This window comes from Armigeres subalbatus, chromosome 2 (genome assembly GCF_024139115.2).
Source record: "Armigeres subalbatus isolate Guangzhou_Male chromosome 2, GZ_Asu_2, whole genome shotgun sequence".
NCBI lineage: Eukaryota > Metazoa > Arthropoda > Insecta > Diptera > Culicidae > Armigeres > Armigeres subalbatus.
The window spans coordinates 128,869,670-128,883,875 of record NC_085140.1 but is presented as its reverse complement, the minus strand read 5'-3'; the positions used below and the strand labels follow the sequence as shown (position 1 = coordinate 128,883,875).

The following is a 14,206-nucleotide window of genomic DNA, read 5'->3' as shown; positions in this document are numbered from 1 at the left end:
GTGCCACACTTCTTGCTGTAGCATCACCTCGAAATGTGTACTGCTTGCTTGAGTCATGTTGCCTCGATGCAATACCATCACGAGAAACAGTGCATTTAATTTAGGGCTCCACGCTATGCATGTAGCAGAATTCGGGGAATTGGCATTGCATAAAAAATATACAAGATGAATTCTATCATCGTTTCAAATAATTCCCCGCTGGTTGGACGTTTGATCGTTTGGAGATTCGGACAGTGTTGAATTGCGCTTGACTAACGAGCAGGTATTAATTTTAACCTTAAACTATTTGAAACATGTTGGTTATTAGATACTTTCGTTTAGATCTTTTAAGTTGAATCTAAACCTAAAAGAAAACCTATCAAGCACGCTTTACGATTACGACAATTGGCCATTTTTTAATTTGTATTAAAGTCCCAACACCAAACATGATCAATAACACGCTTTTTATTTTGCGTATCTTAAGATCGCATTAATCATCAATTTTCAGATACGTGACATGGTCTCTAATGAAGGAAATTAATCCCATTAAATTTTACTACGATACGACCCATCACCCCTCTGCAACCCATCACATTTTTTAAAATTTTTCTCTGTTTATTAATGAATTGTGGTGGAAATGTTAATTTTATTTTGAAGAAATTGGAATCTGTGTTGAATATATGTTCAGGATTTCCAGGGGCTTGAAAACATTAAAATGCAAACGGTAGCGGCAGAATTGAAGCGGGCCCAGGCAGCATATGTGTCGATGACAATTCAAAAAGGATTACGCACAGTCCCTAGCACCACAATCTAGGATTTGGTTGCATCAACTCAAATGTGACTAAATTTGGTTGCATATGGGTCACAGAAACATTTGTGCAACATGAGTGATGCTCAGGGTTGGTACTAAGAAATATTTCTGCAACCAAATCGGCCTGGATTGTGGTGCTAGGGACTGTGCGTAATCGTTTTTGAACTGTCGTCGCCACATATTCTGCCTGGGCCCGCTTCAATTCTGCCGCTACCGATCGCATTTGAATGTTTTCAGACCATCAATCGTCCAAAGAGTCCCCTGCAGATCCTGAACATACAGGGGTTAGGCAAAATGATTGAGATAGGCAAAATTTGGCCCAAATTCAAATCCTTATAACTTTTTGAAAAATTGATGAAATTGGACAAAACCGGAAGCATTCGACGGCAAATTTAGTCAAGATTTGGGAACATGCACGGTCACGAATACTGGCCACCGAACACCGGAGATGTTCCGGATTTTCGGAGGCCATGTCAAAAACACATTTTTTCTGCCGCTCGTATTTTTGTGTGGTTTGAAGTTACATCGATAAACACTATTTTCCTAGAAACTAGATCTTATTGAAAATTGAATGCGGGTGGTTGCGCTAAGATCCGTTGAAAAACATCCGAGATATGGCCATTTCAGTAAACCTGGTTCCGGATACTATGGTCAATTATGTATATCCTTCCAATCACGTATATATTATCCGGTACCATATCAATATTGGTATCAATCTTCAAGATTTTTCTTGGAGATGCTTCAGGAAGCATATGCAGGACGATCAGTTGCCCTGACCACTCTGTAGTAGGTTCCAGGTGCCCCGGGGGAAGTGGCCAATTTGAAAAACGTTCAGAACCCTATCAATATGGGTATCAAACTTCAAGATTTTTCATGAAGATGCTTCAGGAAGCATATTCAGGATGATTAGTTGCTCTGACCGCTCTGTAGTAGGTTCCAGGTGTCCCGGGGGAAGTGGCCAATTTGTAAAACGTTCAGAACCCTATCAATATGGGTATCAAACTTCAAGATTTTTCATGAAGATGCTTCAGGAAGCATTATCAGGATGATCACTCTGACCACTCTGACCACTCTGTAGTAGGTTCCAGGTGCCCCGGGGGAAGTGGCCAATTTGAAAAACGTTCAGAACCCTATCAATATGGGTATCAAACTTCAAGATTTTTCATGGAGATGCTTCAGGAAGCATATTCAGGACGATCAATTGCCCTGACCACTCTGTAGTAGATTCCAGGTGCCCCGGGGGAAGTGGCCAATTTGAAAAACGTTCATAACCCTATCAATATGGGTATCAAACTTCAAGATTTTTCATGGAGATGCTTCAGGAAGCATATTCACGACGATCAGTTACCCTGACCACTCTATAGTAGGTTCCAGGTTCCCCGGGGAAGAGGCCAATTTAAAAAACGTTCAGAACCCTATCAATATGGGTATCAAACTTCAAGATTTTTCATGGCGATGCTTCAAGAAGCATATTCAGGATGATCAGTTGCCCTAACCACTCTGTAGTAGGTTCCAGGTGCCCCGGGGGAAGTGGCCAATTTGAAAAACGTTCAGAACCCTATCAATATGGGTATCAAACCTCAAGATTTTTCATGGAAATGCTTCAGGAAGCATATTCAGGATGATCAGTTGCTCTAACCACTCTGTAGTAGGTTCCAGGTGGTAGGTTCCAACTTCAAGATTTTTCATGAAGATGTTTCAGGAAGCATATTCAGGATGATCAAATGCTCTGACCACTCTGTAGTAGGTTCAAGGTGCCCCGGGGGAAGTGGCCAATTTGAAAAACGTTCAGAACCATATCAATATGGGTATCAAACTTCAAGATTTCTCAAGGTGATACTTCTAAATGCATTTTAGAACCAGCAGCTGTCATGACCACTCTGTAGTAGGTTCCAGGTGTCTTGAGGAAGTGACCAATTCGCCAAATGTTCGAAACCATATCAAAATGAGTATCAAAGTTCAAGGTTTTTCATGGATATGCTTTTCGACTCTCCTGTCGAATAGAGTTCGCCGCAGCACGAAGTTGATCATCTACAAAACGCTCATTAGACTGGTCTGCCTCTATGGCCACGAAAGTTGGATGTTGCTGGCGAAGGACCAACGCGCCCTTGGAGTTGCGGATGTTGCGGACCATCTATGGTGGGGTGCAGATGGAAGACAATGGAGGTGGTGGTGGAGGTCAATGAACCACGAGTTGTAACTGTTACAATGTTTGTCTAATGAGTGTTTTGTAGATGGTCAACTTCGTGCTGCGGCGAACTCTATTCGACAGGAGAGTCCAAAAGCATATCCATGAAAAACCTTGAACTTTAATACTCATTTTGATATGGTTTCGAACATTTTGCAAATTGGCCACTTCCCCAGGACACCTGGAACCTACTACAGAGTGGTCATGACAGCTGCTGGTTCTAAAATGCATTTAAAAGTATCACCTCGAAAAATCTTGAAGTTTGATACCCATATTGATATGGTTCTGAACGTTTTTCAAATTGGCCACTTCCCCCGGGGAACCTGGAACCTACTATAGAGTGGTCAGGGTAACTGATCGTCCTGAATATGCTTCCTGGAGCATCTCCATAAAAAATCTTGAAGTTTGATACCCATATTGACAGGGTTCTGAACGTTTTTCAAATTGGCCACTTCCCCCGAGGCACCTGGAACCTACTACAGAGTGGTCAGGGCAACTGATCATCCTGAATATGCTTCCTGAAGCATCTCCATGAAAAATCTTGAAGTTTGATACCCATATTGATAGGGTTCTGAACGTTTTTCAAATTGGCCACTTCCCCCGAGGCACCTGGAACCTACTACAGAGTGGTCAGGGCAACTGATCATCCTGAATATGCTTCCTGAAGCATCTCCATGAAAAATCTTGAAGTTTGATACCCATATTGGTAGGGTTCTGAACGTTTTTCAAATTGGCCACTTCCCCCGGGGCACCTGGAACCTACTACAGAGTGGTCAGGGCAACTGATCATCCTGAATATGCTTCCTGAAGCATCTCCATGAAAAATCTTGGAGTTTGATACTAATATTGATAGGGTTCTGAACGTTTTTTCAAATTAGCCACTTCCCCCGGGGCACCTGGAACCTACTACAGAGTGGTCAGGGCAACTAATCGTCCTGCATATGCTTCCTGAAGCATCTCCAAGAAAAATCTTGAAGATTGATACCAATATTGATATGGTACCGGATAATATATACGTGATTGGAAGGATATACATAATTGACCATAGTATCCGGAACCAGGTTTACTGAAATGGCTATATCTCGGATGTTTTTCAACGGATCTTAGCGCAACCGCCCGCATTCAATTTTCAATAAGATCTAGTTTGTAGGAAAATAGTGTTTATCGATGTAACTTCAAACCACACAAAAATACGAGCAGCAGAAAAAATGTGTTTTTGACATGGCCTCCGAAAATCCGGAACATCTCCGGTGTCCGGTGGCCAGTATTCGTGACCGTGCATGTTCCTAAATCTTGACTAAATTTGCCGTCGAATGCTTCCGGTTTTGTCCAATTTCATCATTTTGCCTAACCCCTGTATATACAACACAGATTCCATTTTCTTTAAAATAACATTAACAATTTCACCACAATTCACAATTCTGTATTGGGTGAGATCAATCCAATTTATGATTTTACAGTTTTATTGGATTTGAATATTTACCACACTTGATGCTCCTAGAACAAGGAAATATGTCTGAGGAGTCTTTGGCAAAGGATGATTTACACTGGATTTTGTTTTTACACGATTTATATTTTCTCAATTTTGCACTCATCCTAAATGTTTAACGCATATCAATTATCATGTGATTTTTCTTTGATTTATCCTGGATTTTTTGAAACATGTTGCAAAGAGTTTGGTGGTAAATTGAAGTCACACGATCAAAAACACGAGCGAAAAAACTCGTGTAAAAACAACACAGGATTGTATTTTTATTTTATCGTACCAAATCCCCTTGACACTTCGCAAGTGTTTTGAAGTAAGTCGTAAACTCCTATATTTAATACATTTATTCGGAACCTCAAAGTTTTCGCTAAATAAAAGAGAAGAAATTTATATTTTTTTCGATATATGTTCGCAAAATTTTCGTAGAGGTAATCAACGAACGATCTCGTGTATTGAGTTAACAATTTAATCAAAATATCCTTCGTCCAATCTAACGTGATAAAATTTTAGGCTATACATGTTAAAATCATAGGGCCACATTTTAAAAAGATATTGATAAAAAAACGATCTGAATACGGTTTGATCTCGATTACCCTGGAGAGTAACTCTAGATTACTTTGAGAATAGGTCGTATGTGCAATAGAGAGGCTCTCTTTGTTCACGCTCTGTTTCGCTAATAGATAGGTTGGTTATGGACTTTTAGCTTCTTTTCCAGTTGATCTATAATAACGATAATCATGAATCTATTCTAAAAAAATCAGATAAGAAATTGCTAATAATGTTGTTGATAAAAATATCAGTTGAAAAAGTTGCATAGGTCACATCACTTTCCATGCTGAAACTCGATCTATGTTTCTTATTACCCTACCCAACTAACACAACTTCCTTCCAGTGGTAATTGTGGAGATGCACAGGTATTCTCGGACTAATAAAAGACTGAGCATAATTTAGAAGACCGAGGACTCTACATACACCATACACAATTGAAATAACTGCTAAAACTGAGAAGACAGAAGAGACTAAGGAGACTGAGTAAACCGAAAAAAAAACTAGAAGACTTAGACAAAAGAAGAAAATTAAGAAAAGAGTGAAAATGCTGAAAAGACTAAGAAGACTAAGGAAACTAAGAAATCTGAGAATAATGAAAAGAATGAAACAAAATTAGCAGAATGAGAAGACTGAAAAAACTGAGGAAACTCAAAACACTGACGAGCGAATCTGAGAAGACCGATATGCTTGCTTAGAAAACTAAAAAAAGCTGGATATGAATGTAAACACTGAGAAAACTAAGAAGACCGAAAGACTGAGAAGATAAGGAAAACTAAAAGAAGAAACTAGTGACAAGCGATTCTCCATTACCAGAACTGTATGTGCGTGTGGAAATTATTGAAGATCACGAGAAGATCATCAAGAAGAACGAGATACGATTATCACGAACAATGATCCGAGCAACATTTTTTTACGATGACCGCCTGGATCAAACTTGCTTGGATCTGAAGTGTTGGAGAATCTCAGGTCATCAGATCATGTCAATATACATCGCAAAACCGTTCTCCTTGGCGTATTGAGAAAACTAAAAGACTGAGAAGACTTAAAAGTAAGAGAAAACTGAGAAGACTGAGATGACTGAAAAGACTGAAAAGACTGAAAAGATTGAAAAGAAGAAGAAGACTGAGAAGACTTGGACAAATGAAGAGAGCTAAGAAAAGGATAAGAATACAGAAAAGACTGAGAAGACTAAGAAAACTGAGTAGATAAGATTGAGGAGACTGATAAGACTGGAGATGCTGAAAAAAATTAAGAGGACTGAGAAGACTGAAAAAACTGAGAAAACTGAAAACACTGGGGAGACTAAAAAGACTGAGAATACATAGTGAGAAAATTGAGAAGCCTTGTATGCCTACAAAGATTGATTATACTAAAAAAACTTAGGAGACTTCTCGGTATAGACTACAAAGAATGAAAAGATTGGGAAGACTGAGAAAAGTAAAAGCCTCAGTGCGCGTTTGCTCGTATTTTCTATCGGATGCGGAATATCACAGCTCATTTCTCACTTCTCATTTCTCATTTCACTTATTATTGTGAGAACTGAAAAACGGAATAAGGGAAGTGAGAAGAAAAAGAATGAGAAATAGGAAGTGAGATACAAGACGTCCCGTTTCTTAATTCTCTTTTCTCATTTGCTACTTCGCACTTCTCACAGTCAGAAGTGGAAATGGAAAGTAAGAAGCAATAAGTAACAAGTAATAAAAGAGAATTAGGAAGTGATACTTCTCAAAACGCACTCCTCCCTTCTCACTCGTTACTTCTCTCTTCTTATTTTTCACTTCTTAAAGCAAGAAGTGAGAATGAGGAGTAGAAATTGAGAAATAAGTTTTGAGATGTGGGAAGTGAGAAGTGAAACATATTTTTTCTCACTTCTCACTTTTACTTTCTCATTTCTCACTTCTCACCTCGTTCTACTCACTTCTCGTGAGTAGTGAAGAAGGAGAAATGAGAAATGATACAGAAATGGACTAAGCGACGATGACGCTGTAGGTAAATGGCGTAAGTGGCTACAAGTCCTCCCAGCACTTGAATAGGTTCAAGCACCTCGACCCTAGCAGCACACAAATTCCTCATAGGTTACTGCAACTCATATGTGACCAGATTCAGTCACAATCAAGTTGCTGCAACAATTTTCGTCTGACTTGTGCTGCTCGGGGATTGTTCCGAACTGCTCCTGGATATGATCAAGTGGAACTTCGCACCTTAGTAGATGCAAGCGAGAACGGTATAGCGGCCGTATGCTTTCTACGATTCCAACAGAACAAAGCAGTCAACTGCTATTAAATTGCTGCTAAAACAAGAGTCGCATCTTTAACCTATCACTTAATTCCGCGTCTCGAACTCATGTCAGCGGTTATCGGAACAAGGCTGTACCGGACAGTTATCGCCTCTCTCTCTCATTCAGCATTGACAAACGTTTCAACCACTCCGATTCTCGAGATGTAAAATGTTGGCTGAACGTCGTTACACTCCTTTAGTAGCGTGTCTAGTTAGTGAAATTTTGTAAACGTCGGAACAGAACCGGTGGCGATGGGTCCCGTCCAAGATTAATGCCGCAGATGATGGAACGAAGTGGAGAAGAAAAAGTTCCCATACATGATTTTCAGATCTAGATGGTTCAAAGGACTAGAGTTTCTGTGGAGAACGGGAGAAGCGTTGCCGTCTCAATTATCCAAAAGTAGCAAGTTCGATATTGAGTTACGTCCACATCTGCTAGTCCACTTCACCATACCAGATGCAACGATTAACGTCTCCAGTTGGAATCGGATGTTAAAGGTTACAGTACTCGTACACCGCTTCGTCGAAAACTGCCGCCTGAAGATTCAGGAGCAGCCTTTTCGTTGTCTCCCCCTTCCTCGGAGAAACTACAAGATGACGAACGCTATGTGATTCGTCAAGCCCAGCGAGTTAGCCATTCTTCTGAATCCGGTTAGCTAACCAAAGAAATGTATTCCCAAGACCAGTTTGATGTTTAAACTAACACCGTGGCTGGACGACTATGGGCTGATGAGAATGTGAGAAAGAATAAGTGCCTGTGCCCGAGCAAACGAAGACGCCAAGAACCCGATTATTCTCCCACGTGACCACCACACCACCAACCTCATAATTGCACACTACCACAAAAAGTATCACCGCCAAAACCATGAGACCGCTAAACATGAGCACCGATGGAGATACTGTATACCACGACTACGGGTGACCTACGCAAAGGTACGCAACGTTGCCAACGTTGCAAGGATCACCACGCCGATAATCTACCTGCGATTCCACCTCGAAGAAATCCACCTCGAAGTGGTGCACACTTTGAACACCAATTCGTGCATTATGGGTCTGCGCAATTTCGCAGCACGCAGAGGGACACCCAAGACATTTCTCAGCGATCGCGGCACCTGTTTCATTGGCGCGAGCCGCGAACTGAAGGATGTGGCAAAATCAATTAACCAAGACGATCTGATGAGAGAATTCGGCGGTACCGAGACAACATGGGAGTTCATCCCTCCAGCGTCGCCACACATGGGCGTTAGATAGGAACATGATGGCAATCCGTCCTTCATACAAGCCCAACCATGAAGTTCTACGAAACCTTTTGATAGAGGTCGATATACCGTAAACTCCCGACCACTGACGCATGTACCAGTAGACAATGAATCCGCTCCTGCCCTTAAATCCAGGGCCAGGTTCAGCCGGAAGGGGGCCGACAGTATGTGGAGGCCTCCCGGCCCCCCCCCCCCCTGAATCCGAATCTGCTTACACTCAATCACACTTCTGGGATCGTCCGACGATTCCAAGCCCCTTTGTTGTCTAGACGATAAGCTGGCTAACCAATTCTGGCAACACTGGTTAACCGACTATATACCGGAGATCACTCGTCGAACAAATTGGTACACCGACACGAAGCCAATAAAGATCGGCGGCGTGGTGGTCATAGTCGACACCGGAACTGCTGGCCCAAGGGCAAGGTTATCGTGACTTCTATCAACCAGAAGGACAACCAAATCAGGACCGCAACCGTGCAAACTGCGACCGGAGTGTATGATCGTCCGGTAGCCTACACCCAACCAGAGACTGCAACCTTTTATTACAATCATGCATTGATTCCGCGTACAGTTTGCCATAATTTGCGACATATTGGGGTCGTACACTTATTACGTAAGCAATTTTTCTAGGTTTTTCGACCCCCCTCCCCCCATGTAAGATTTTTTTTTTCATACAAATGATTTTTTATTTACATGGAGCGTAAGATATTGACCAACCCTCCCTCTCCCCATAAGTGCATACGTAATATGTGTACGGCCCCTATGCACACTGTAGGGTGCCAATAGGTATGGGAAAAAAATGTCATCGAATATCAAAAAACAACATTGCTCACAAGTTTCATTACTCCAAAATATGACCCCATGCAAAATTTGAGCTCAATGGGACATGATTTAGAGGTACCTAAAATTCATCAAAGTTTTGAAATGTTTCTTCTTCTTGGCATTACATCTCCACACTGGGACAGAGCCGCCTCGCAGCTTAGTGTTCATTAAGAATTTTCACACTTACTAACTGCGAGGTTTCTAAGCCAGGTTACCATTTTTGCATTCGTATATCATGAGGCTAACACGATGATATTTTTATGCCCAGGGAAGTCGAGACAATTTCCAAACCGAAAATTGCCTAGACCGGCACCGGGAACCGAACCCAGACACCCTCAGCATGGTCTTGCTTTGTAGCCGCGCGTCTTACCGCACGGCTAAGGAGGGAGGAAATGTTTACCCATGAAAATTTTCCCAAAGGAAAAGTCGAAAATCGAATTTTTGTGTTTGATGCCAAATGAATTGATAATGCATGAAACGTCGAGAACTGATGTAACTCAAAAAAAAAAATGATTTTTTCTCTTAGAACATTTTTGGGATTTTTTTCAGATGATTAAAGTTTTTTCATCGAATTTTAACACCGGACGATGCACAAACGTTCTCGTAGCCAAAAATATCCCCCTATACAAAATTCAAGGTAAATCGGACATGATTTAGGGTTGCTCAAAATTAATCAAAACTTTTTTTTCTCACAAGGGGGATGAAACTTAATTACAATTAATTGCATATTATTCGGAAACTCAGCCGTATGAAATCCATTGTTTTGTTTTTTTACGTCGATCTTTTTCAATGTAAATCAAAACCGCGTAAAAATAAACCGCATTGTTTAAAAAACCTACTTGAAAAACCGTGTTATTTCAAAAATACGATAAAAAAAATCCGTTTAAAAAAGTTCCGCAATGACATGAATCGTGTTTCTACATTATCAGTTTTCTTGATGTTTACACGTTTTTGATGGATGCTCTGGAGAAAATTCCAGCCAAATCGATCAACGTTTGGGCAGTGCTAAACTCGTTGGAAGTGCAAATGCAAATGCAAAAATGTATGCAGAAACATCCAAAAACAGTGAATTGCAGTAGAGCGGAAACACTTACGATAAAGAACTATGATACTCATTCAGATCTTGAAGAATTTAATACAGAATGTTATGCAGAAAACCGCGAGAAGATTAAAGTTTGCCCGGCTAAGATATTAGCATTTCTCTGAAGTGGGGTTTGAACAATTTTCGTTTCTTTTACCTTTGAAAAGAAATAAATTCACCCCTACAACACTCCATTAAAATGCTAATATTTTTGCCCAATAAACTCAAATCTTCTCGCGGTTTTCAGCATTACATTCTGTATTTAATTCTACAAGAACTGAATGAGTATCATGGTTCTTGATCGTAAATTGTGCCGTCCAACTGCAAATCACAGTTTTTGGATGTTTCTGCATACATTTTTTCATATAAACTTCCAACGAGTTAAGCACCGCCTACACGTTGACCGATTTGGCTGAAATTTTGCCCAGAGCATCAGGGCATCAAATAGAACCGAATAAGAGTGCGGTCCATCAAAAAATTTGAAAAAGTGTTTTTTGAGCCACCCTAGGGCATATTTTAGAGCTTAGGCAATATTTGCGTAACGTCCGGTTTTTAAATTTCGATGAAAAACTATTTTCGCCATAAGAATTTTTTTCGAAGTCCCAAAACAGTAGTTTTTTTTTTTAAATAATTCTTAAATCTTTGTATTTATTGTTAATTGTCGACTGGAATTAAAGTTGCTTATGGATGTGGCTTTCTCAGTTTGAGTATAATCAAAACGGCTAGATTTTGAAATTACCCGACGTTTCGGCCGAATGTATTTGGCCTTTTCAAGGGAAATTACTGGAAACATATTGCACAATTATGTAAGATAACATTAAACAGATATTGAACATAGACCTACTTTGTCAACCGTTTTTCGTTCGCGAATTAATGCCTCTTTCATGTTTTGGGCTTCTTGTATGCTACCTAATGAACATAAATAATTATAGGGCGAACTACGGAACATTATTACATTGGACTCACAATTATACACATTAAAAAACATTAATTATGATAATATACGAAAAAACACTACAACACTGTACAATACTAAACGGCTATTTCAAAGATGGTGGTGGATTTTAATCTGTTTGTCGACTATTCATTTATGTGCCCCCCTCTGGCTAAGCCCTTGTTTGCGGTCGATTGTTTGGTATGTAATATGAAGTCGGAAATCCCCCCAGTGCCTTAATTAGTTGGTCAATTCCAACACAAATTTTGACAAAATACTTTACATGACTACAGCGCCACTACTATTCTAGTACTTATGCTTCTACTGTACCTACTAATTTGTTTTAAAACTGTTTTCTCTAGAAATCGATAGGATAGGCTTCAGGGCTCTATGATAATTTCACCATAGAAACGATGTCGTTTTTCGCTATTATTAGTTAGTATTATTGGATAAAACGGGCTTAGTAGTCATATACTGATTCTGCCTCATACGCAGGAGGTCACGGGTTCAATCCCAGGTCCATTCCATTCTCCTACTTTGTATCTTTCTCTATGTTTCCTATGTTCTAGCAATCACTAGAACCGGAAATAGACTTCCATACCGTTTCCATTTGCAATGCTATACCTTCAACTTAACTATTCTACTAGCAGCTACTAGAATGGGAAATTAAGCTCGTTTCCTACATCCAATTAGAAATTCTACAAGTTGCTTTCTCCTATGGGTCACATTCGCAGCTCATCAACCAAGACGAACCTCTGCCCCTCGAACCTAACCCAAAAATTCCAACAAACTCCGCATGAACTCGTGGCAAGTGCAGAGGTATATTCGGCTTGCAATGGGCGAGTGATTGCATCATCATTTCTTCCCCCTTCCCTACATTCTTGCATTCTGACGTCAGTGTGACCTAACAAATGAGATCACCAGTGCTTGTACATTGAAGATGAGTGCTAGCCCCAAGCAAACATCTGTTGGTTCTCTGTGCAAGAACAGCTGATCTGGTCATTATGGAGTAGCAACTACGGGTAGTCAATCAATCTCAAGCTCAAGTATTAGTAAGTATTGTTGGATAGCACGGAAAATTTAGAGTTGGTCTCCCCTTGATTATCTCTTTTAAAATCTCAGCAATTCATAAATTGTGGCCTTCCATACAAAAACAATTATTTTTTACACCGAGTCATGGCCAACTGTTTGTGTTCCTAAATACGTCTGCTACAAACATATTGATCGTTAAAATACAAAATATGACTCACAGAGTGCTTGTTTTCCACATCTATGATGTTTAAGTTTGCTCTGCACAGCCTGAAGCCTGTGCTACTTTCTGGAACTCAATGAAACGTTATAATTGACCGGCAATAACTCCCCTCCAGATTCTTATCACAAGTGCACACGTGTGACCAGAACACTAAGAACAAACGACTGTGTACAAGAAAACGGTAACCGACACGACACGTGTATGTCGTTTATTATCGAACGACAAAACCAGTCAGAAGTCAACTGCGTTTCCATTGTTTCGATACCGTTTCAATTAACCTAACAACAACTTCGTCTCCTATGATGCCTCCATTACGCTCGCTCCTGCACGGACGACAACCGTTCGTTGCCGGGAATTGCGTCGGTAGATAGCTACTTACCTGATAATCGCCGAAGGTGTCGTTGACGCCAATCATCATGTTGGAGTTAATCAGATCATCCTCGCAGAAGCCATAAGCTGCAGAAGGAAGCGTCAGCGTCGTTGGCCCGATGCCGCCACCCAGTGGGATTGAGTCCACGCCGAGTAAACTGAACGGAAGTAACGGGGTGGCAGTGGTGGCGGTCATCGCAGGAACCACCATCGTCGGTGACATCGGCGCAGCCGGTGGTTGATAGATTCCGGTTGCCGTTGAGCGGATTTGCTTCCAATCGAGGGGTGGCAGAACCGGATAAATGGTTGTCGTCGTAGCCGTTGCATTCGTAGGTGCTGTTGGATAGCCATTAGGGTGAATATTATTACTATTCCAATAACCATTGACACCCGCCGCCGCAGTCGGATGGAAGCCATAGTACGGATAGCTGTAGCGATTGCTGGCCGCACTGACGTGGGGATGAAGGGATCCAGCTTTGGTGCCATCGTCGTAGCTGCGATAGTTCCACTCGGAAAAGCTTCGCTTTATTGACGTCGCTTGGAGATGGTTGTTGTTGGCGGAGGCGATACCGCTGTTATTGTATCTCCCTGGGGTCAGAGCGAGGCGGTCAATCAACGACGAAGGTCCATCATCGAGCGAGGAATCTGAGTCGGAGGCGTTATTGTCGTACGGTGTCCATAGCATAGAGGATAGCGCTTCTTCCACGTCCGGTGGTTTGCGAAACGGGCGTGATTGGTTCATTTTCTTTGATTGATAGGAATCTGGAAGAGGACGGAAAATGGGAAATTCATTATTACTCTATCGGTTGATAACTTTGGATTTTCTGAAATGGAAACGATTTTTTATACCAAACTGTAGAAATCGCAGTAAAATAAGATTATCCGAGGAAGTGAGAGCTTCATAAATGAAATCTATATTAAAAAAAAAACTTTTTCAATACATTTTTTTTGTTTTAATAAATCTAATGTGTTTTTAAATCGACAAGTAGTGTTTCTTACTCCATTCCCGGCATAACATGTGTAGAACTGCATTGTTTATTCGATATATGTCGCAGGTAGTAGCTTTAACGGCCATGTAGCATGTAACATTCCAATGGGTTTATTACCTATTTAAAAATATATAATCCTTTTTCATCATAGTTAAAAAAGCGCACAGTGTTTTCTTTTCCGGCATACTTCAAGTCTCCTCGGCAGATACT

General features: G+C 40.8%; 1 protein-coding gene across 1 annotated transcript in view; it reads right to left on the bottom strand.

Annotated features, from left to right (window-relative positions):
- LOC134210843 (uncharacterized) overlaps positions 1-13,749 on the bottom strand; it is a 441,718-nt gene extending 427,969 nt beyond the window's left edge. Inside the window, exon 1 of the mRNA XM_062687193.1 lies at positions 13,018-13,749. Within this exon, the coding sequence (XP_062543177.1) occupies positions 13,018-13,749 (732 nt within the window). The remainder of the gene's footprint in view (positions 1-13,017) is intronic.
- Between the last annotated feature and the right edge of the window lie 457 nt (positions 13,750-14,206).